The 24,037-nt window shown below is 37.3% G+C and overlaps 2 protein-coding genes across 2 annotated transcripts in view; both read left to right on the top strand.

Moving 5' to 3' along the window:
• The window catches only part of LOC101345921 (C-type lectin domain containing 6A), a 10,738-nt gene extending 7,098 nt beyond the window's left edge, over positions 1-3,640 (top strand). The window contains 1 exon segment of the mRNA XM_023741528.1: positions 1,361-3,640. Coding sequence (XP_023597296.1) covers positions 1,361-1,509 — 149 coding nt within the window. The 3' untranslated portion in view covers positions 1,510-3,640.
• The window catches only part of CLEC4D (C-type lectin domain family 4 member D), a 111,741-nt gene that overhangs the window by 15,373 nt on the left and 72,331 nt on the right, over positions 1-24,037 (top strand). The window contains exon 3 of the mRNA XM_023741525.1: positions 23,524-23,599. Coding sequence (XP_023597293.1) covers positions 23,524-23,599 — 76 coding nt within the window. The remainder of the gene's footprint in view (positions 1-23,523; positions 23,600-24,037) is intronic.

The following is a 24,037-nucleotide window of genomic DNA, read 5'->3' as shown; positions in this document are numbered from 1 at the left end:
GCGTCAATTGAGATGATCATGTGATTTTTTTCTTTCCTTTTATTTATGTGGTGTATTACGTTGATGGATTTTCTAATGTTAAACCATCTTTGCATTCAGAATCTATTTTATAGATGAAAAATTAGTATCTTGACCAAGGTCAATGAACTAGAAAGATGAGAAACTGGGTTCAACTTCATGGCATTCTGACTACAAAGATGGTGCTTTTAACCATTACATTTTACTGTCTGTAAACACAAGTAGACACTTCAACTAAATTGATCCCTCATTAACAGAATTTAAAATATCTAGGCTAGAGCTACTTTCAATTCTAGTGGGATAATCACATAACAATACTGTTTATTTGTGGATTTTAAAAAACAGAGCTTACTTGAATTATACATTCTCTCATTTGATTTTCCCACAACTTTGTGAGCAACGTGGGGACCTTATCACAATTCCTGAGGGCAGTGGTGATTCAGTGGTAGAATTCTCATCTTTCATAAGGGAGGCCCAGGTTCATTCCTGGCCAATGCATTTCATGCCCAGCCACCACCCATTTGTCAATTGAGGCTTGGTATTGCTATTATGCTAAACAGCTTTCAGTGGAGCTTCCAGACTAAGACGGACTGGTGATCTATTTCCAAAAATCAGCTAGTTAAAACCCTTTTGATCACAGCAGTCTGATCCGCAACTGATCATGGGGATAGCACAGGACCAAGCAGTATTTCATTCAGTTGTGCATAGGTCATCACGAGTCTGGGGCTGACTCAATGGCAGCTAACAACAACGTTATGATTCCCATTTTGTAGAAGAGGAATATAATACCTGAGGAGATCACCTATTTACTCAAGATCAAAATGAGTGAGAAACATAAAGTCTTTAATTCTAAAAATAATGTCCCACCCCACACCCCTCCCCTACCACACACTATATTCCTTGGAAGCAGGGAACTTCTTATGTCTAGACTTAGTCACCCTGACACTAATTTAAGGCAATTCCATGAGAATAGAGAAGCTCTGATGAGAATAGAGACAAATGTAAGGAGGTAGCCTCTTTATTTTATGCCAGTAAAAAAGAAATTGTTCAATAACCCAGCTCAGGAAAAGGGCTCTATGTAGTGGAGAAAGTGAAGATCAAATTATAGGGAAAAAGTCCAAGATTACACTATCGCATAAACATTTAGCCAGGAAAATGTTAGAGGAGCAAGTGTAAAAGAGTCTGTCTATACTTGAGGTTTTTAAGGAGTGCAGTATTAGATGTGGAGCAAACATTGGGATTTTTTTTCCCTTGAACCCCATTTTTGTTCAGTCCCAAACCTACATAGTTTCTCTTTGGTCATTATGCATTCAGTGAAGAATGTTTCTACCTTTTGTTTCCTTTAGATTCTGGCATGAAAAAGAACCCAATTTTTCTGGAGAGCAATGTGTTGTGATAGTTTTCTGGACACCTGGAAAATGGGGCTGGAATGACGTTTTCTGTGATTTAAAAATGAATTTAATATGTGAGATGAAGAAGATTTACCTATGAGTTGAAATTTATTCATGAACATCTTTAAAATTAATATCTTTCATAAAACGATAATTTTCTCTTGTAATTTATGCATGATCCTTGTGTCATAGATGTTAATGGAAATATTCAGATGATTCTTTCCCTTTAATCACCCCTCATCTACTTTCCTCTTTTCCACTAGTGATAGGATGAGCTCCTCTTTCCTTTGTTCTTTTCTTTCCTTTATTCTTCATTATTTTCTTTCCATTCTCTATACTTCCTTCCACAAACATTCCTTGTGCTAGAGACTGTAGTATTATGTTAGTTAGAAGACTTATAAGGAGGTCTCTTTTGAAAACTGATCTTCCTCCTTTGAAACACCATAGAGAAGTCTGGTCAGTTAAGATGATGATGAGGGCTGCAGTCATCCAAAGGTTTGACAAGAGCTGAGGGATTTACTTTCTAGATGGCTCACTCACATGTTGGCAAGTTGGTGCTGGCTGTTGGTAGGAGGTCTCAATCCCTCACCACATAAAACTCTCCTTAGGCCTACTTGAGTGTCCTCACAACATGGTGGTTGGCTTCCACCAGAGCAAGTGGTCCAAGACAGCAAGGTAAAAGCAGCAATATCCTTTATGATCTAGCTTCAGAAGTTACACATCATAACTTCCACCACATTCCACTGACCACATGGACCAAACCTGACATAATAAAAGAGATTATACAAGAGATGTAGAGGTAGATGAATATCAGAAGGTGAGAATCATTGGGTGCCACCTTGGAAGCTGACTACAACAGCAGGATTTCTTTAAAAAGACACAAAAATGTATACCAAGAAGGAAAATAATGAAAAATTCTTCTACACTAAAATTATGAACTTCTGTTCGTTGAGACACTATAAAAAATGGGAAAAAAGAATTTAAAGAAGATATTTTAAATACCTATAACATACAACAGTAGTATCAAGACTATTTAAACAACTCTCAGTTAGAAAAAGACAAAAATGGATAAAATATTTGAGTAAGCCTTCACAGAAAAAGCACGTACATCTAACAAACATATTTTTATAGAGATGCTCAACTCCACTCATAATTTGAGAACTACAAATCAAACCCCAATAATATACCATTTTATATCCATGATGAAAAACTAATAAGAAAATACAAAGAGTTGGAAGAGGTGTAGATGAATAGTGTCTCTTATATATCTCTGGTTTGAGTTTAAATTGGTATAAACTCTTTAGAAAATATTTTAAATTGTGTTGTAAAGTTGAACATTCACATAAACGATTAACCATATGTGTTAGTCTGGTTCCACCAGGAAACATATGGCACACTCAGATTAAGATAATTCAAGGAGAATTTAATAAGAGACTACTTACAAAGGCGAGGTCACAATATAAGAAAACCACAAAGATTAGTGCAGTACCCTGGGGCTAGTAACAGACTTTGTCACCCCTGGTGAGGTTACTAGAATCCAGAAAGAGAGAGTGATGTGGAGAGGTCCACAATAAGAGGAGCTGTGACATTTGGTGAAGGGACATAGCCAGTGGTGACCCTGAAATAACAAAGTCATAAAAATATATTCCCTGACCTCACCCTTCTTTCTTCTCTGTCACACACACATCTCTTTGCAGGTCTCCTTCTTGGCCAAACTCAACCAAAAGTCAGAGGCAAGCAAGTCTTCTGGGTCATAGAGCTGGTTGGGGAAGTGTGGAGACTGAATATGAAGGCAAAATTGAAAGTTATCTAGCACGGCACTCATATGCATTGCCATTGTATATTAGGGAATGTGAACAATACTATTAACTGTTTGTAGTAGAAAAAACTTGACTGAAATGCCCTTTAAGAATATTTAAATAATCTGTGATATGTTTCCTCAGTTAAATATTACATGACATTCAAAATGAATAAACTATAATGAAGGATAACTATACTCAACAGCATGAGTAAAGATTGGTAACGTAAATGTTGGTGGAAAAAAGCAAGTCCTAGAAGCTAACATAAAGTGTGATGCTCTATTTTAAAAATAAAATTCTAGGCTTAATATGAATAATTTGTTCCTGAAAATTGGGCATTCTGCATAAATACCAACGGGGAACCTATTTACTATTATTTTATTTTATTTTTTATTACTGTAGTTTAAATGAAGTTTACATTTCAAGTTAGTCTCCCATAAAAAATTTTTATACATACATTGTTATGTGACCCTAATTGTTCACCCCATTCTGTGACAGCACACTGCTCCTTTCTGCCCCTGATTCCCCATGTCCATTCAACCAGCTCCTAACCCTCTCAGCCTTCCCCTCTCACCTCCAGACAGAAGCTGCCCCTTTGGTCTCTTGTATCTACTTGACTAAGAGGCACAGTCTTCACGAGTATCACTTTATGTCCCACAGTCCAGTCCAACCCCTGTCTGAAGAGTTGGCCTCAAAAACTGTTTTAGTTCTGGGCTGATAGAGAATCCAGGGGCCATGCTTTCCAGGGTAGCTCCAGTCTCAGTCAGACCCTTAAGTCTGGTCTTCTTCCTAGAATTTGAGTTCTGTGCCCCACCTTCTCCTGCTCCATCAGGGACTCTGTTGTGTTCCCTGTCAGGGCAATCATTGGTGGTAGCCAGGCACCATCTAGTTCTTCTGGTCTCATGCTGATGAAGTCGCTGGTTTATGTGGCCCTTTCTGTCTCTTGGGCTACTACTTTTCTTGTGTCTTTGGTGTTCTTCATTCTCCTTTACTCCAGGTGGTTGGGAACAATTGATGCATCTTAGATGGCCGCTTGCAAGCTTTTAAGACCCTGGATGCCAGTCACTAAAGTAGGATGCAGAACATTTTCTTAATAAATTTTGTTATGCCAGTTGACCTAGATGTCCCCTGAAAGCATGGTCCCCAGACCCCCGCCCCTGCTACTCTACTCCTCGAAGTCTTTGATTGTATTCAGGAAACTTCTTAGCTTTGTTTTAGCCCAGTTGTGCTGACTTTGCCTGTAGTGTGTGCTGTCTTTCCCTTCACCTAAGATGATTCTTATCTACTATCTAGTTAGTAAATAACCCTCACCCTCCCTCCCCACCCCTGTAACCATCGAAGAATGTTTTCTTCTGTGTTTAAACATTGAGTTCTTATAATAGTGGTCTTATACAATATTTGTCCCCCTGTGACTGACTAAATTTACTTAGCATAATAAGTTCCAGCTTCCACCATGCTATATGATGTTTCACAGCTTCATCATTGTTCTTTATCGCTGTGTAGTATTCCACTGTGTGGATATACCATAATTTGTTTATACATTTGTCCATTGTATTTCCTATTATTTTAAATGGAAAATTTATAAAGCATACACATTAACCCAAAATCTCCAACTAAGTTCTAAAATATAAAAAGTAAAATAAAATAAATATAAATTTTCTATTGAGTAAATCTATCATGTTAAAATGTAAAAGGTTAACACTTCTTCATGATTACTAAATAATTAGTATGGTTTTGGACAGTTTCTTTGTGCCCGTGCAGTAGCATGGATTCTGAAACTCACATCTCCTTTATTGACACTTTCCGATCTTTTAAAAATATCTGTATCTGATCCTTACCATCTGTCATCTATATTTGGATATAACTCACAACATTTTTGGCACATAATTTTGAAACAAATATTGAGTTGAGCATTTGGGGCATAAATATACATTTTTTTCTACATAAACATCATTCAACAAGTACTGTATTAAGAGAGATCTAAGTTCTATGATGGAAGGAATATGCAGTCACTGTACCAAAAAGGATTGGTCGATGTTCAGCCATTTCTGGATGTAGCATATGATCAAGAATCAATGATACTGAAGGAAGAACTTCAAGCTGCACTGAAGGCATTGCAAATACCTTTTTTCAACAACATGAAAGGTGTCTATACAGCTGGACCACACCAGACAGAAAACATAGGAATCAAATTGACTACATTTGTGGAAAGAGAAAGTGGAAAAGCTCAATATTACCTGTCAGAACAAGGCCAGGGGCTGACTGCAGAACAGGCTATCAATTGCTCATATGCAAGTTCAAGTTGAAGCTGAATAAAATTAAAACAAGTCCATGAGAGCCAAAATACAACCTTGAGTATATCTCACCTAAATTTGGAGACTAACTCAAGACTAGATTTGATGCATTGAACACTAACGACTGAAGAACAGCAGAGTTGTTGGATGACATCAAGGACATCATACTCAAAGAAAGCAAAAGGTCATTAAAAAGATAGGAAAGACCAAAATGGGTGTCATAAGAGACTCTGAAAGTTGCTTTTGAACATCGAACAGCTAAAGAGAAAGGAAGAAATGATGACATAAAAGAGCTGAACAGAAGATTTCAAAGCGCAGCTCAAGAAGACAAAGTAAAATATTATAATGAAATATGCAAAGACCTGGAGTTAGAAACCAAAAGGGAAGACCATACTCAGTATTTCTCAAGCTGAAAGAACTGAAGAAAAAATTCAAGCTTTGAGTTGCAATTTTGAAGAATTCTATGGGCAAAATATTGAACGAGGCAGGAAGCATCAAAAGAAGATGGAAGGAATATACAGAGTCACTGTACCAAAAATAACTAGTGACATTCAACCATTTCAGGAGGTAGCATACAATCAAGAACTGATGGTACTGAAGGAAGAAATCCAGGCAGCACTGAAGGCATTGGCGAAAAACAAGTTTCCAGGAATTGACGGAATACCAGTTGAGATGTTTCAACAAAAGGAAGCAGCACTGGAGGTGCTTGGCTGTCTAAACCCAGAAATTTACCCACCAACCACTAATTTATGCACCAATACACCAATTTACACACTAACCACTAATGCCAAATGTAAGGAAACTGAAGATTTTTACCAACTTCTGCAGTCTGAAGTTGATCTCCTTAATGATGACCTGATGATCTTAATGATGTGAGTGGAGTAAAGCTTTAGGGACCCTCATTTGCTGAGGTGGCATGATTCAAAATGAGAAGGAACAGCTGCAAACATCCATTAACAATGGGAACTTGGAATGTATGAGGTATGAATCTAGGAAAATTGGAAGTTGCCAAAAATAAAATGGAACACATAAATATTGATATCCTAGGCATTAGTGAGCTGAAATGAACTGGTATTGGCCATTTAGAATCAGACAGTTTCATTGTCTACTATGCCAGGAATGACAAATTGAAGAGGAATGGTGTCGCGTTCGTCGTCAAAAAGAACGCTTCAAAATCCATCCTGAAATACAATGCTGTCAGTGGTAGGATAATATCCATACGCCTACAAGGAAGACCAGTTAGTATGGTTAGTATGATTATTATTCAAATTTACACACCAACCGCTAATGCCAAAGATGAGGAAACTGAAGATTTTGACCAACTTCTGCAGTCTGAAATTGATCAAACATGCAATCAAGATACAATGATAATTACTGGCGATTGGAATTTGAAAGTTGGAAACAAAGAAAGGTAGCTACTTAGAAAAGATAGCCTTGGTCATAGACACAATGCCGGAGATCGCATGACAGAATTTTGCAAGACAAACAAACAGATGCAGCACAGGAAGTGCTCACTTGTCTATGCGAGGAAATTTGGAAGATAGCTACCTGGCCAGTCGACAGAAGAGATCTATATTTGTGCCCTTTCCAAAGAAAGATGATCCAACAGAATGCGGAGATTATCAAACAAATGATTAATATCACATGCAAGTAAAATTTTGCTGAAGATCATTCAAAAGTGGTTGCAGCAGTACACCGACAGGCAGCTGCCAGAAATACACGCCGGACTGAGAAGAGGATGTGGAATGATGGAAATCATTGCTGATGTCAGATGGATCTTGGCTAAAAGCAGAGAATACCAGAAAGATGTTTACCCGTGTTTTATTGACTATGCAAAGGCATTTGGCTGTGTGGAACATAACAAATTATAGATAACATTATGAAGAATGGGAATTCCAGAACACTTAACTGTGCTCATGATAAACGTGTACATAAACCAAGAGACAGCTGTTCAAAGAGAACAAGGAGTTTAAAATCAAGAAATGTATGTGTCAGGGTTGTATCCTTTCACCATACTTATTCAATCTGTATGCTGAGCAAATAATCCGAGAAACTGGGCTATATGAAGAAGAGTGTGGCATCAGGATTGGTAGAAGACTCATTAACATCTGCAATATGCAGATGACACAACCTTGCTTGCTGAAAGTGAAAAGGACTTGAAGCACTCACTGATGAAGATCAAAGACCACGGCCTTCGGTATGGATTATACCTCAACATAAAGAAAACAAAAATCCTCACAACTGGACCACTAAGCAACATCATGATAAATGGAGAAGAGATTGAAGTTGTTAAGGATTTCATTTTACTTGAATTCACAATCAACGCCCATGGAAGCAGCAGTCAGGAAATCGAACAACGCATTGCATTGGGCAAATCTGCTGCAAAAGACCTCTTTTAAGTGTTAAAAAGCAAAGATGTCTCTTTAAGGGCTAAGGTGCTCCTGATCCAAGCCATGATATTTTCAACTGGATCATATGCATGCAAAAGCTGGACAATGAATAAGGGAGACCGAAGAAGAATTGATGCCTTTGAATTATGGTGTTGGAGAAGAATATTGAATATACCACGGACTGCCAGAGGAATGAACAAGTCTGTCTTGGAAGAAATACAGCCAGAGTGCTGCTTGGAGAAGAGGATGGCGAGACTTCGGCTCACATACTTTGGACATATTATCAGGAGGGACCAGTCCCTGGAGGAGGACATCATGCTTGGTAAAGAAGAGGGTAAGTGAAAAAGAGGAAGACCCTCAATGAGATGGATTGACATAGTGGTTGCAACAATGGGCTGAAGCATAACTATGATTGTGAGGATGGTGCAGGACCGGGCAGTGTTTCGTTCTGTTGCACATAGGTTCGCTATGAGTTGGAACCAACTTGATGGCACCCAACAACAACAACAACAATAACAACAACACTTGATATCCTGCTGTCTCCAATTCTGACTTGTTACCACATCCGATTCTGCTCTAACTTTACACTAATTTGGCACTCTGCCCATGATTTTATGTTGTTATTAATTTTAATTTAGTTTCACTTTTGCCTCCATTTTGTTAGTGGCTTTGCCCCTCTCCTCTCAGCACTGTCTGTCAAAAGGATTTCACTCCACTGTCACATCTAATCAAATAAAAAAATTAAAAAAAAACGAAAAACAATTCTGACTCATAGCAACACTATAGGACAGAGTAGAACTTCCCCTTAGGGTTTCCAAGGAGCAGCTGGTGGATTTCAACTGCCAACATTTTGGTTAGCAGCCAAGCTCTTAACCACTTTACCACCAGGGCTCCTTTCTGGGGTGGAAGAGGGATATTGAATAGTGGCAGTGGGGTCAGGGGTTAGGGCAGAGTGGAACATAGAGGTGCCAGAAGTCTGATCTAGGGGGCAAATCAGGAGCATAAGCATAGGTAAGCAAGAGCAAAACAGGACTTGAGCTGATTCACTACCTACATGGTTGGAAAGGAAGTCTTTGCTCTTTTGCCTGGACCTTAAATTTTTCTCAAACCTTCAGTTTGTTGTGTCCTGCATCACCAAGGGGAACTGCAAACTGGATGATATTTCAGAACCTACCCCCTGCATGAGCTGTTGGATCTCCTTTAACCTGGAGGAATTTTTATTATTTCTACCTTGTTCCTGAGTTTTTGTTTTAACAGTAACTAAATATCCTTCCATTTGAAAAGCTCTATTCAGAAAAAATATCTCACATCTCTCTAAGGTTTTGTATGTTTGAGACTATTTACCTGAAAATGTGCTGCAATCAATGATTTGGGATTAAAGAAAGGGCACATAAATTAGAGATTCTCACCAAGCTACTGACATTGAAGACAGGGAGCCTGCCTGTAATTCTTTTTTTGATAATTATGCTTTTATTTTTCCAAGGACATTATGAAATATTTTTCCAACATGAGCCTCGCCTTGGCCTTGATTCATGAAGACTAGTTAACAACCTTCTTTGATAGTTTCAAGAACACTATTTTTGCGAGCGTACTCCATACAGTAAAATATTAATGGATCCCATTGTTAACTTATTATCTCTTCCCTTAAACCCTAAACCATAGCCCTGAAATTGGACTTTTCTCATCTTTCTAGGATGAGATGACTTAGGTTTCTTTCTAAGGCATTATTTACTTCCTGACATAAATTCCAATGAAAATGTACCATGAAGAATAGTACATACGAATAGCAATAGATGGGAATGCTTGTTCATATTTTGAAGGCATCTCAACTAATTTCCTGCATGTCATATAAATGCTTGTTTTTTTTGCATAATCTAACTTAGTAATCAAATAGAGAAACTTCATGTGAGACACCAGGCAGATGACTTCAACATGTCCTTAACATTCCTTTAATTTTTGAATTCTCTTCTTTTTTAAGATAAAGAAAAAGCTCTCTAAATCTTTGGGAACTTTAGCCCTTAACAGTACTGCCTGTTTTGAGGTGATTTTTATGTTTGAAGTACCCTAGCCTTTCAGAGTAGAATGATTAATGTCTAACTTCTCTGAATAAATCCAGATTTCCTGAATAACAACTTTAGTGAAACAGACTTAAGAGGTTCTTGGTCTGTTTCACTATGGGGAGCTAGAGGGGTGCACACACAGTGTTTCTGGAAAGTGAGCCCTTCTTTTCTTCTCAGTTCCACGTAGGAGATAGAAGTGAAACTTAGAATGGAAGATTAGAAATTCATTTGATTTCAAAAGTGATGTTCTATAATCTAAGAATGTTGACAAAGTGAAAGAATTGTAGTTAAAAAATTTTAGTACTGAATTAGAAATTGGAACAAGATAGTAGATTAGGAAAAGATGAAATTAGAAAAATAACTCAGACTCATGAACAATTGAATGGATAAGAAAAACTTACAATTTAAGGAGATGAAAATTGAAGATAGTGAAATTTGGGGAAAATTAGGGCAGCAAAGGGAGTATTTTTTTGTTGTTAGGTGTTGTCAAGTCAATTTTGACTCATAGTGACACCATGTGACAGAGCAGAACTGACCCATAGTGTTTTCTCAGTTGTAATCTTTAAGGGAGCAGATAGCCAGGTCTTTCTCCCACTGATCTGCTGGGTGGGTTCAAACTGCCAGCCTTTCTCTGTTGCACCACCAGGGCTCCTTAAAGGGAGTATACTATTCAAAAAGAAAGAGAGTAGGAAGATGGGAGATGTAGACTTCTCAGTATAAATATTGCTTAAGTTTGTATTAAGCTATTTGTTCACAGAATGTTTCTATGATACTTCTAGCTTAATTTTTTTTTTTCCATTATCATTAATCTTAGTTTCTTAGTCACCCTTTCCATCCTCAAAACTCCTAGGAAACTGGTTTTACCGAGCCTGTTGACTGAATGATCATAATCCTCTGCTTTTGTCTTGACAGAGGAAGGAGTTGGTTGTTCCAGGCCTCACAGTATTGCTATGGTTTCCATCCCACTACTCAGAAGTTGTTTCATTGTAGTTCAGCTGTGTAAATTCCTACTTGAAATGGAATTATCTCTTCATCATTTCCCCTAAGAGATTTTTTTTCCTGTTTTTTTATTCTGTTATTTAATTCTCCCATTAATTGTGTCTATTGACTATCTCACAGTGGTATATCTCATTGTGTGATCTGCAGTTAACTGTAAGTTTATTTTGAGTGGGAATTTTCTTTGGAAACCATAGGTGCCATGGTTTGTGGGAGTAGCTTTATAGAGTGATTTCAGATTTACCTTTACTAGGTGGTTTTGGTTTCAAGTCTCAGCTTTGGCTTTGTGACTCTGAAATACACAGATAGTATGAGTTTAGATCCCACACCTATACTATATTTTGTTGTTGGGTTTCTGTGCTTCTGGTTTCTCATAGGTGATTTTTTTTTTTTTTTTAATCTCCATAAAAGTTTCTACTTTCTTCTTTTTTTTTTAATTGTGCTTTAATTGAAAGTTTAAAGAGCAAGTTAGTTTCTCATTAAACAATTAATACACACGTTGTGTTGTGACATTGGTTGTTAACCTTGCTAACCTCACAATATGTCAACACTCTCCCCTTCTCAGCCTTGGGCTCCCGTTTCATTTGTCTGGCCTTCTCATCCTTGACTCTGGGGTGGTGTGCCCATTTAGTCTCATATACATGATTAAGCTATGTATATTATTGTTTTATGGGCCTGTCTAATCTTTGGCGGAAGGGAGAACCTCAGGAATGACTTCCGTACTGAGTTAAAAGGGTTTTCAGGGGCCATATTCTTGGGGTTTTGCCAATCTCCATCAGACCAGTAAATCTGGTCTTTTTTGTGAGCTTGAATTTTGTTTTGAATTTTTCTCCAGCTCTGTCCAGGACTGTCTATTGTGATCCCTGTCAGAGCAGTTGGTGGTGGTAGCCAGGCACCAACTAGTTGTTCTGGACTCAGTCTGGTGAAGGCTGTGGTAGTTGTGGTCCCTTAGTCCTTTGGACTAATCTTTCCCCTGTGTCTTTGATTTTCTTCATTCTCCTTTGCTCCAGACAGTGTGGCACCAGTAGTTTTTTTTTTTCCTTTCCTTTTTTAACAAATTTCTCCCAAATGCTTTTCCTCTAAATATGCCAATCTCTGCTATAATTTTCTTCATTAAAATTATTTAATTTTTAAATAATTCAAATATAGACTACATTTTTAGTTTTTTTTCCCTTGACCTTATGACAACCTTTAACAATACTAGAATATACTTAAAAAATAATTCAGTATTATTTTACATGTACTTTGCCTAATTCTAGCTGTATTTTCCCAATTTTGATTCTGAACTTGTCTATACATGTGTATCAATAGTAGTCAGCTTCTAACACAGTCTCCCAATTTTGGCTCACCAGTCTTAAAAATGTTCATGGTTCAAAAAATCCTGTACAAGGTAATTAACATCTTCCATAGCTATAATCTCTAGATTAGTGTCTTTAATCTTAACATGAGAGTTCTTTATACTATGGAAAAAAAATGTGCTCAAAGGATAATTTAATGAAGTAATCTAATACTAAAATATTTTGTTCCTGCTTCCTGTATCACTAGGTAAATATCCAAGATTTGCTATTATGGGAGGATTTAAGAATTTCTCATCTCTTTGCTTTCTTATTTCTCTGGCTTTTAAAATGTATCTATTTTCTGGTATGATGATAAAAACACAGATAAGAAGGGTCTGTGGGAGAATGACCTAAGCTGTTTTCTTACGTGAATTGGGAACGTGTTGATTTAGAAAACCTGAAATTTTCTTGGATGTTAAAAAAAATTTCTCAGACTTTAGTGTAACCCAAAGAAACAGCATCATCACCAAAATTAGCTCCATTTTACCTCTTTAATATCAAGTGCAAAAGAGAAGTGGGATTAAGGATAGATACTTCATTAATCAAGAAGAAGTAGATTAAGAAACCTATATTTAGACTAAAAGAAATATGGAGAAATCAGATTGCGCTGAGTCTCTACAAATAAGAGGAATGAATTAAAGGAGCAAAGAAATGAATTGAGGAACTGAGAGTGATCAGGGCATGTTATGCCAAAGAACAAAGATACAGTTTTTATTGTAAGACACTTAAGATATCTCAAAGCAGTTAAAATTTCCCTTTGTTATTTTACTCCTTATGTTTCTTTGTAGTTACCAGTAGTCAAAAATGTTCAGAAACTCTGAAAAGTCTTCTGAGCTTTCTTCAGGAATAATAAAACTCAGAGAAGCAGGCAGCCAGTGAAGCAACAGGTTTTTATTGAGTAATTACTATTTTCCTGGTGCTATGGAAACTGTGTAAGGGCAGTGGTGGGTCAGCAGAAGAATTATTTTCTTCTATGTGGGAGACCCAACTTCAGTTCTTGGCCAATGTACATCATATGCAGCCAGCTGTCAGTGGAGACTTGCATGTTGTTATGATGTTGAACAAGTTTCATAGCTTCCAGACTAAGACAGACTAGGAAGAAAAGCCTGGTGATCTACTTCCAAAAATCAGCCAACAAAAACCCTATGGATCACAGTGATCTAATCTCCAATCCATCACGGGGATAACATAAGATAGGGCAACATTTTGTTCTATTGTACATGGACTTACCATGAGTCAGGGGCCAACTCAATGGCAGATAACAACAACAGCAGCAGGGAAAGTGTGGGGCACTTAACAGAGCCATGCTGTAAAATGTAGCTTCTACATCTTAACAAGATGTCTATTGAAAAAAATGTAAGCATATAAACAGATAAACAAATACAAGCGAAGTCTGAGACAGCACAATATTCTTTCCTGGGATTGGGCACGGGAAAGAGTGAGTATATTTAGGAGGCTTGGAGAGAATTGGCACTAAATAGTCAGAATCATGATGCCAGACTTTAATCTTTAGACACATGAAAGAGAACAAATATGGGGAACAAGTGTAAGCTGATCTATGAGATGGTTATGTTTTGGAGATTTATAATAACATGAAGCTCTCTAGCATGACAAAGATAAAATGAAGGGAACAAATATAGCACCCTAGACAGCCTCATCATGCCATCTCTCTGTAGCAAAGATCTGAAAAACTAAAACAGATACAAACATGAATCCTGGAACGCTAAACATAAAATGAAGGGAAACGGGTAAAGAACTAAATCAAACACAGAATGGAAGAAGAAACTGATGGAAAACAGAGAAAGAGGAGAGATACGAAGTGGAGGTCCCCTGCCAATAAACATGGCACAGCGTTGCCATCTTGGAAAACATCCAGCAACAACTCTGGACAGGGAGTACGGGAAGGTAACTTCACAGAGCTCCTAACAGGAGACAACACCTGGTAACCAGAGAAACACGCTTTCCCACCTCTCACCCTTCTGCCCCATACACTACTTCCCCCACTTCCTGCTGGCCCCCATCACACCACCATGGCTAGAGCATCCCTGGAGCTCAGGCCTACCACCACACCAGGTCCACACTACTCCTCCCCTCCTGCCACTCAACCAGCTGCTGAACAGTGGCAAGTGAGTGCCTACCACTCCCCATCCAACACCACCACCCATCTGGTAAGGGGTTGTGAATGCTCCCACACTGCTGGACCAACATCAGGAGGCAGACAATGCCTGCCCAGTATATTCTCAGCCACCTCACTAAACTAGTGAACAGCGAAGTGGGATTGCCCTTCCTGCTGCTTCCTGGACAAGGTGGTGAGAGCTATCATGCCCACAGACAAGCAAGCAGTGAAGCATGTCTAGCCTGCCCCTCCTGACATATCAAAACAAAACAAAAAAGCAAGACAGAAAAACAAACATACAATCAATAAATACAGAAAATCATATCTTAATGTCTCAGAGACAGGAAAGAATATCAAACATATAAAAACCAGAACAGGACGGCTCCAGAAAGTGACCAAAACAAAGAATCAAATGACCTTCTGGTAGAAGAAAGGTCAGTGGAATTACCTGATTTGAAATTCAAAAGACAAATAATTCAGGCTCCGCAAGAGATTTGGAAAGAAATCAAGGAAAACACAGGCAAAAGCAAGGGAAAAAATAGCCAAAATCAAGGAAACACAGACAAAGCAACAGAAGAATTCAGAAAAATAATACAAGAACAAACTTTCAAAATAAATAATTAGAAATCATACAAAAACAGCAACAAGAAATCCAAAAGATAAACAAGAAAATTTCAGAAATGGAAAACTCAACAGAGGAATTTAGGAGCAAATTTGAAACAATAGAAAACAGGATCAGTGATATTGAAGACAAATCCATGGACATCACTTTGAGGAAAAATCAGAGAAAAGAATGAAGAAATCTAAGAATTATGTGGGACACAATCAAGAGCGAAAATTTGGGTGTATTGGAGTTCCAGAACAGGGGGAGAGAATGGAAAACACAGAGAAGATTGTAGAAGATTTGCTGGCAGAAAACTTCCCAAATATCATGGAAGAAGAAAAACTGAGAGACCCCAAAAGAAAGTCACCAAGACATAATCACACTTGCCAAAACCAAAGACAAAGAAAGAATCCTGAAAGTAGCTCAAAAAAAAGTGAAGTCACATACAAAGAGGAAACAATAAGACTTAAGCTCTGATTCTTTGGCAGAAACTATGCAGGCAAGAAGGTAATGGGATGACATGTGTAAAACCTGAAAGAAAAAAACTGCCATCCAAGAATAATATATCCTACAAAACCCTCTCTCAAATACAATGGCAAAATGAGGACATTTCCAGATGAACAGAAATTAAGGGAATTCACAAAAACCAAACCAAACTTACAAGAAATATTAAAGGAATTCCTTCGGTTAGAAAACCAACAACATCAAACAACATCCAGAGCCTAGGGCACAGGACAGCATTAGACAGATACCAACATAGGTAAAGAACTCTCAATAATAAAACAAAGCTAAAGGACATAAAATGGAAACAGAGATGTCAATCTGTAGAAGATGACAACTTCAAAACAATAAAAGGGGGAATAAATGGTGTAGGTATAGAACTTTCAAATGGAGAGGAAGTCAAGGCAATATCAGGTAATAAAAGACTGGTTCAAACTTAGGACGATAAGGGTAAATTTCAAGGTAATCACAAAGAAAGTTAAAAAATCTACTTATCAAAAAAGAAGAAAAACATAAAGACTCAGTAAACACATAATATATAATAACAAAAGAAAAGAAAAGAAAATCCACAAACAAAAGGAATTCAGTACAGGAAGTTAACAGGAACAAAGAAAACCTCAGCACCACAAAAAAGGCACAACAATATGACAGCAATAAACTCACACCTATCAATAATCACACTGAATGTAAAAGACTTAAATGCACCCATAAAGAGAGAGTGGCAGAATGGATTAAAAAAACCAACCCATCAATACGCTGTCTACAAGAGACACACTTTAGACACAGAGACTTAAATATATTAAAAATGAAAGGGTGGAAAAAATATATCAAGCAAACAGTAACCGAAAAAGAGTATGAGTGGCAATACTAATCTCAGACAAAATAGACATTGAGGCAAAATCAACCATAAAAGACAAGGAAGGACATTATATGATGATTAATGGGACAATCTACCAAGAAGACATAACCCTAATAAAGATCTATGCACCCAATGACAGGGATCCAAAATATATGAAACAAACTCTAAAAGCATTGAAAAGAGAAGTAGACTGTTCCACAATAACAGTAGGGGACTTCATCACACCACTCTTGGTAAAGGACAGAAACTCAAAAAAGATACAAAAGATCTAAAGGCTACAATCAACCTACTTGACTTCACAGACATATATAGAACACTCCACCCAACAGCAGCAAAGTGTACATTCTTTCCAACACACGGGGAGTATTTTCCAGAATAGACTACATTTTAGGTCACAAAGCAACCCTCAATAAAACCCAAGACATCGAAATAATACAAAGTATTATTTCTCTGATCACAATGCCATACAGGTAGAAATCAATAGGAAGAGCAAGGGAAAAAAATCAAATACATGGACACTGAATAACACCTTGCTTAAAAACAACTGGGTTATAGAAGAAATCAAAGAAGGAATCAAAAAACTCCTAGAATCAAATAAAAATGAAGACACATTATACCAAAACTTTTGGGACACAACAAAAGTAGTGCTTACAGGACAATTTATAGCAATAAATGCATATGTCAAAAAAGAAGAATGGACCAAAATTAAAACATACCCCTACAACTCAAACAAATAGAAGAAGCTCACAGGCACCAGAAGAAAGGAAATGATAAAGATTAGAGGAGAAATAAATGAAATAGAAAACAGAAAAACAATGAAAAGGATAAAAAAGACCAAAAGTTGATTCTTTGAAAAGATAAACAAAATTGACAAACCATTGACCAAACTGACTAAAGAAAAACAGAAGAGGAAGCATATAAACCAAATAAGAAATGAGATGCGGGACATTACAAGAGACCCAAGTGAAATAAAAAGGATCATAAGAGAATACTATAAAAAATTATACTCAAACAAATCTGAAAACCTAGAGGAAATGAACAAATTTCTAGAAATACAGTACTACCTAAACTTACACTTTTCAGATAGAAAATCTGAAGAGACCCATAACAAGAGAAGAGATTGAAGAGGTAATAAAAAAAAACTCCCAACAAAAAAAGTCTTGTCCCAGAAGACTTCACTGGTGATTTCTACCAAACATTCAGAGAAGAGCTCATACCAGTTCTACTCGAAATATTTCAGAGCATAGAAAAGGAAGGAATACTCCCAAATTCATTCTATGAAGCCAGCATAACCCTGATATGAAAGCCAGGCAAAGATACCATAAAAAAAGAAAATTACAGACCAATATCTCTCATGAATATAGATACAAAACTTCTCAACAAAATTCTAGCCAATAGAATTCAGCATCATATCAAAAAAAAAAATACACCATGACCAAGCTGGATTCGTACCAGGTGTCTCAGTCATCTGGGACAGCTTTAACAGAAATACCACAAGTGGATGGCTTTAACAAGAGAAGTTTATTCTCTCACAGTCCAGTAGGCTACAAGTCCAAATTCAGGGCATCAGCTTCAGGAGAATGCTTTCTATCTCTGTAGGCTCTGGAGGAAGGTCCTGGTGATGCATCAGTTTTCCTTTGGTCTGGGAGCTTCTCTGCACAGGAACCTCAGGTCCAAAGGACACGACACTGCTTTCTTGGTGGTATGAGGTTCCCATGTGTCTCTGCTCGCTTCTCTTTTTTATATCTCAAAAGGGATTGCATCAAGACACTATCTAATCTTGTCAACCTTATATGTATAACCTCATCACAGTGATAGAATTTACAAAACATAAGGAGATCACATATAATCTCATCATACTGATAGAATTTACAACACATGAGGAAATCACATCAGATAACACAATCATATAATACTGGGAATCATGACCTAGCCAAGTTGCTGCACACATTTTTTGGGGGACACAATTCAATCTATGACACCAGGTATGCAAGGATGGGTCAACATTAGAAAATCAATTAATGTAATCCACCACATTAATTGAACAAAAGAAAAGAATCACGTAATCTTCTCATTTGATAAAGTCCAACACCCATTCCTGATAAAAACTCTCAATAAGACAACTCAGTGAGGTAGGCAAGGGAGTGATTACCAACTCATGGAAATACCTAGTGTGTTTCTGCAGGAGGGTGGGACTGAGGAAGGGAATAGCTAGGGATACATATCACACAGGGTACCATGATCTGCTCTCTTCCCCTGATTGAACCCAGAGTCACACTTACGAGGAAACTGGGAATTGACTTTGATCACTGTCATCGTAGTGGGACACCTAAAAGGGTCCTTGAGGGGAGGGTGAGTGAGAGATTATGTGTTAGGTGGGTCACTCACAGAAATGCACCTTCCCTTGACATTAATCTAGAGTGTGTTTGCTGCTTCCTGCTTATGCATTCTCAGCCTTCAACATTCAGTTCAGGGTTCATGGCCACCTGAAAGCTTTCCTGGATCCACCCTAATTGGAACACTATCCTCTGTGTGCCTGAGCCACACTGGACTCTGATTTTTAATGAAGTGACTATGTCCACACTCAGCTGTGTGCTCCTGGAGAGTACAGTGTCCTCCTCTACTTCCTGTCTCCAGCACTAATCCAAGTGCTAGAACATAGTGAGAATTCAATAATTTTGTTTTAAATTAATGAATCTGATATGTCCGATATGTTCTGAATGGAAATTATAGGTCTTAAATGAAACAGATACCAGCTACTGTCACAAAAGTGGTTGGTTCAATAAACTTGGTGCAGAGTCTTCTAAAAAAAAGAGGTTAAATGAAATGTAGAAGAACTAATCCATCTTCCTCTTTCCATGTGACTCATCAAAACTCTGCCTAACGGAAAATTGACAGGAGGTTTTTCTGACCTGCTTTTGAAATGCAATCCTACTGAAAATTACTACTTTGCCATGAGTAATCAGGCTTCCTGTTCCAATGTCCAAATTCCTAATTAGCTACAACCTCTTTTCTGAGTTCCAAATGAGTAGGTCCTGCTACTTCACTTGGAAATCTTAAACAAGCATTTCAAGCTTAGCATGTTGAAATGAGGCTCTAGATTTTACCATCAAAACTCTGCCTCTTCTAGTGTTCCTCATTTCAGTAAACGGCTTCAACATATACCCAGCTGCTCATACTTTAAATCTAAGAATATAGTAGTCCCCGGCTTACCATGAGGTTCTGTTCTGACAACTCCATTGTAAGCTGGTTCTGATGTAAGTCGAATACATTTTTTTTAGTTTTAATTATTACTGTATATTTATGTAAACATCGTGCAGCTTCTACGTTTGTTTGCTAATGGTTCCCTCCCCCCTCGAGGTATTTTTATAAACTCACAATGCTAATTTTTTTTTTTTATTGTACTTTAGGTGAAGGCTTACAGAACAAATAGTTTCTCATGAAACAGAAGTACACGTGTTGTTTCATAACATTGGTTAACAACCCCACAACATAACAACCCTCTAACTTCTCAACCTCTTTTTTTTTTTTAGTGAAAATACGCAGGGCCAAAGATACACCATTTCAAAAATTTCTACATGCACAGTTCAGTGACATTGACTATGCTCTTCGAATTGTGCTGTTATTCTCACTTAAGATGAAGGCTTACAAAACAAAATAGTTTCTCATTTAACAGTTACTACAAATGTTGCCCTCTGACAGAAATATGTAAAAAAAAAAAATTGGCATAGCAGTGCTTATGAAAATACCTCCTGAGGGGAAGGAGTGGTTGGCAAAAATACATAGAAAGTATGTGTTATTTGTGTAAAAATATGGTATTGCCTGTTATTATCAGTATCTTTATAAATCCAATCTTTATTTGTCTTTGGGGGTTGGAAACATTACACATAAACTTATAGCTTTAACAGAGATGCTTTCTGCTTCTCCAGTTATACCCACATTACACAAGCCAAGAAAATAAATAAATAACAAACGATGGTCTTAAGTGCGCTTCATCGTAATTTGTAACTTGAATATGCTATAAGTCGGGGACTACGTGTAATTTTCCTCTATTCAGCCCCTCATCTAATCCATTTCAAATCCTGTTTGTTAAGGTTTAAAGGTAATAAATAGCAACAGCTCTCTTTCCTCTGCATTTTGAAAAAATCATGAAACAGGCAAAAGAATCAGAAAGGAATCAAAATAACAGCTTTATTATTTGTAAAGCTATACTGAAAAACATAGATTGGACTTGAAGCCAAAAAGTGTTCCTTACTACTGCTCCAGTCCTAAGTCTAAAATGGAAACTCTATTTGGGGAGAGTTGTGTTGACTATATGCCCAAAAAAAACCTTCCTCTTACCTGCCTGTAGAGAACCAAGAGAGAGAACAAAAATACTTGAATGTTGTGAGTCAGCTCCAACCTACTGCAACCCATGTACAACAGAATGAAATGTTGCCCAGTCCTGCACCATCTTCATGATTGTTGGCATGCTTGAGTCCATTGTTGTAGCAGTCCTTTGTATTTTGAGTGATTTCCAACCTATCAGGCTCATCTTCCAACAATATACTGGACAATATTCCATTACGATCTATAGGCTTTTCATTGGCTAATTTTCAGAAATAGATTGCCAGGCCTTGGTTAAAAAGCTCCACTGAAACCTGTCTATCATGGGCGACCCTGCTGGTATTTGAAATACTGGTTCATACCTTTCAGCACCATAGCAACATGGAAGCCACCACAGTACGACAAACTGACAGACAGGTGGTGAAACACTTGAATACTGGCCTTTAATAAACTAATTTTCCCCAAACAATGCGGGCATTAGACTCTATCTCGAGGGTCTAGTGGCCTGAGACTTGAAGAGACACAAATATTTTTCCTGTTCTTCTAGGGATGAGGTTGGCTCAGGACCTTTATTAGTACAAAACAGCATGTTTTGGGCCAAGCTGGCAAACTAACATGACTTCTGACTCCCATGTCAAAATTAATACTGCAGAAACTACAGAAGTAAGAGAAAAGCACGGATCTCAGGAGCAACAACAACAAACCCTGAGAAACCTCTTTGTAGACTGAAGGCTGCCTTGAACTTGAGGGTAGAGGTATCTGTGTTTGCAGTTGTTGTAGTGTGTCTCCATTCAGTATTTCTTGGCACCTCTCCTTAGTGCCATAAACGCCGTTATTCTATTCATCTGGAATAATCTTATGACTTCTTTTCATCAGTCAGAATTTCATTACCAGCAGCTACCTACTCCTATATACCCATCACTCAGCTTTAACACTTATTAACTCATTGCTAGTCTTGTTTCATTTTATACCCCTATACACTTCTTCCGACCCTAGATTATTCTTAAGAAAATCTCAGACATCACATCATTTTGTTCATAAATATTTCAGTATTTATACCTAAAAAAGACTCAGGGACTCTTAAAAACATACTACTGGAATTAAAATGTCACTGTTTTGCAAGCACTAATAAAATAATGGATCTAAGCAATTATCATCAACGGTTGCTAACATCCCATAACAAGAACAGACAATTATGCATCTCTCCCTGGAAATACACTACATCATCTATGAATTATTCTTGCAAAAAAAAAAGAAAAAGAATAACCCAACTTGAATTTGATAAAGCCTTTAGATTTAGCCACAATTTACTGGAAAGATGGGGACAAAGGGACAAGTTAAATGACAACACAGAGATACAATAAATAAAATCCAAATTGTAGGAAAATGATATAGGACAATGAGACTTCTTCTATTGATAAGTTTTAAGAGAGAGAGAGGGAGACAGACAGACACACACACACCTAGGGAGGGGGGTGGACAGAACTAGAGAGAAAACACTTGTAGCAACTTAAAAGATACTTCAATAAACCACAATGTATGGAACACATTTTATCTTTTGAACTTAAACTTTAAAAATCTAACATAAATCAAAGATATGAAAAGTGCAAGCCCAGGTTAAGAATCAGAAATTGCCAGCTCCTCCATGTACCCCATTCCCACTACAGCCCTTTTTCTCTTCCAAAAAGTGACTAGTATCCTGACTTTGATAGTATTTGCTTCTTTGTATTTCTTTATAACTTTATCATGTAACTGTGCATTTCTATACACCATAGTTCAGTATTACCCAAGTGTTTCTTTTCCTTTCAATTTGTGTGTTAAGAATACATAGCAGTTTTACCTGTCAAGTTTCCCACAGCCTGGATTTGTAATTGGTACACTCCTGGTGCAGTTCAGCCTGTTCCCTTGTCTTCTGTATTTCCTGGAAACTGACAGCTGGATCCTGAGGTACATTTAAACTCAAGTTTAATCTACTTGGTAAGACCACAGGTGGGGCTGTGTTCTTCCATCAGATGGGGCATACCATCTCATTATCTCTTTTTGTAATGCTAGCAGACATTGACAGATGTTCAGTGCCTAGATCCATTAATTCTTTGGGGGTTATAAAATGGTTATGTTCTAATTGTATCATTTATTTGTCATTCACCAGTTGGAATACTTTTATTAAGAGATGTTTCCCCTCAACTACCATTCTGTTACTCAGTAACAGTTCATATAGGAAAGGCAGGCTATATTCTTGATTCTTTAAATTTACTTACTCGTCACGAAAATAATAAATTTGTTCCCTGTAACTTTCCCAAGGTGACCAATTAGCTTTTATAATATCAACTATGGATTTAAAGATATTTGATGGGCATCAATCCATTGAAATTATTATTCATATTTAAGCTCAAATGAGCACCACCATTGGCCAGAGGAAGACCTTTAAGTTGGCTGGTGAGTATTTTTGACTTGACTGTGGAATTATTTGATAACTTCCTTGCTATCGTCATGATTCTGGATTCATTTTGTACATTTTTTGCCCCAGGCATGAAATCAGCCATTTTTCAAAGGAGCCCAGTTTTCATTTAGTGGGAAATGGCATCTTAAGATCACAGTCTGGGTGCTAGGGATGCTCATTGCTTAGCTAGGAAATATTTTTGAAAGAGAGATACCTTCTGAATTCGAACTTAGACTTTCAATCCAAATTCAGGGCTGACTTTTCAGTATTTGAAATTGTGATGCAAATTTCTTTCTTTTTAACAAAAATATAGTAATTCTTTCCTCACTTCCTTCTTCCTAACACTGTCTCCATTAGATTATACACAATAATGTTGCTCAAATTTCTTTTAGAAAACCATTGCTTGTCACCGCTGGACTCTCATATGTGGGAAGTGCTTCTATGACTGCGTGAAGAAGCTATCCTCAGGTGTAGTACCAAATGTTTTCTTTTTCTGGAACATTTGAATATATTTCTTTCCATTTCCCAGCAGTTGTTTTCCTTACAAAATTCCTTTTTGTAGCAATAAAAGGCCCAGTTTGGATGAAAAAGGATGATATAACTGCTTACGAAGAGCTGAGTAACCATAAGGAGCATTTCAAAGTGTGTCAATACTGACATATTTACTGTAGAGAACACACTGAGCAGTGACATTTTTCCACAATAAAAAAGCAAACAAACCAATTGCTGGCAAATCAATTTTAACTCATGGTGACACCATGTGTTACAGAGTAGAACTTCTCAATATGGTTTTCTCGTCTGTAATCTTTTTTTTTTTTAATTTTTTTTACTGTACTTTAGATGAAGGTTTACAGAACAAATAGTTTCTCATTAAACAGTCAGTACACATATTGTTTTATGACATTG

The sequence above is a fragment of the Trichechus manatus genome, unplaced genomic scaffold (assembly GCF_000243295.1).
Source record: "Trichechus manatus latirostris isolate Lorelei unplaced genomic scaffold, TriManLat1.0 scaffold00182, whole genome shotgun sequence".
NCBI classification, from domain to species: Eukaryota; Metazoa; Chordata; class Mammalia; order Sirenia; family Trichechidae; genus Trichechus; species Trichechus manatus.
The sequence above is the reverse complement of the archived record's forward strand: the minus strand, read 5'-3'. Positions and strand labels throughout refer to the sequence as shown.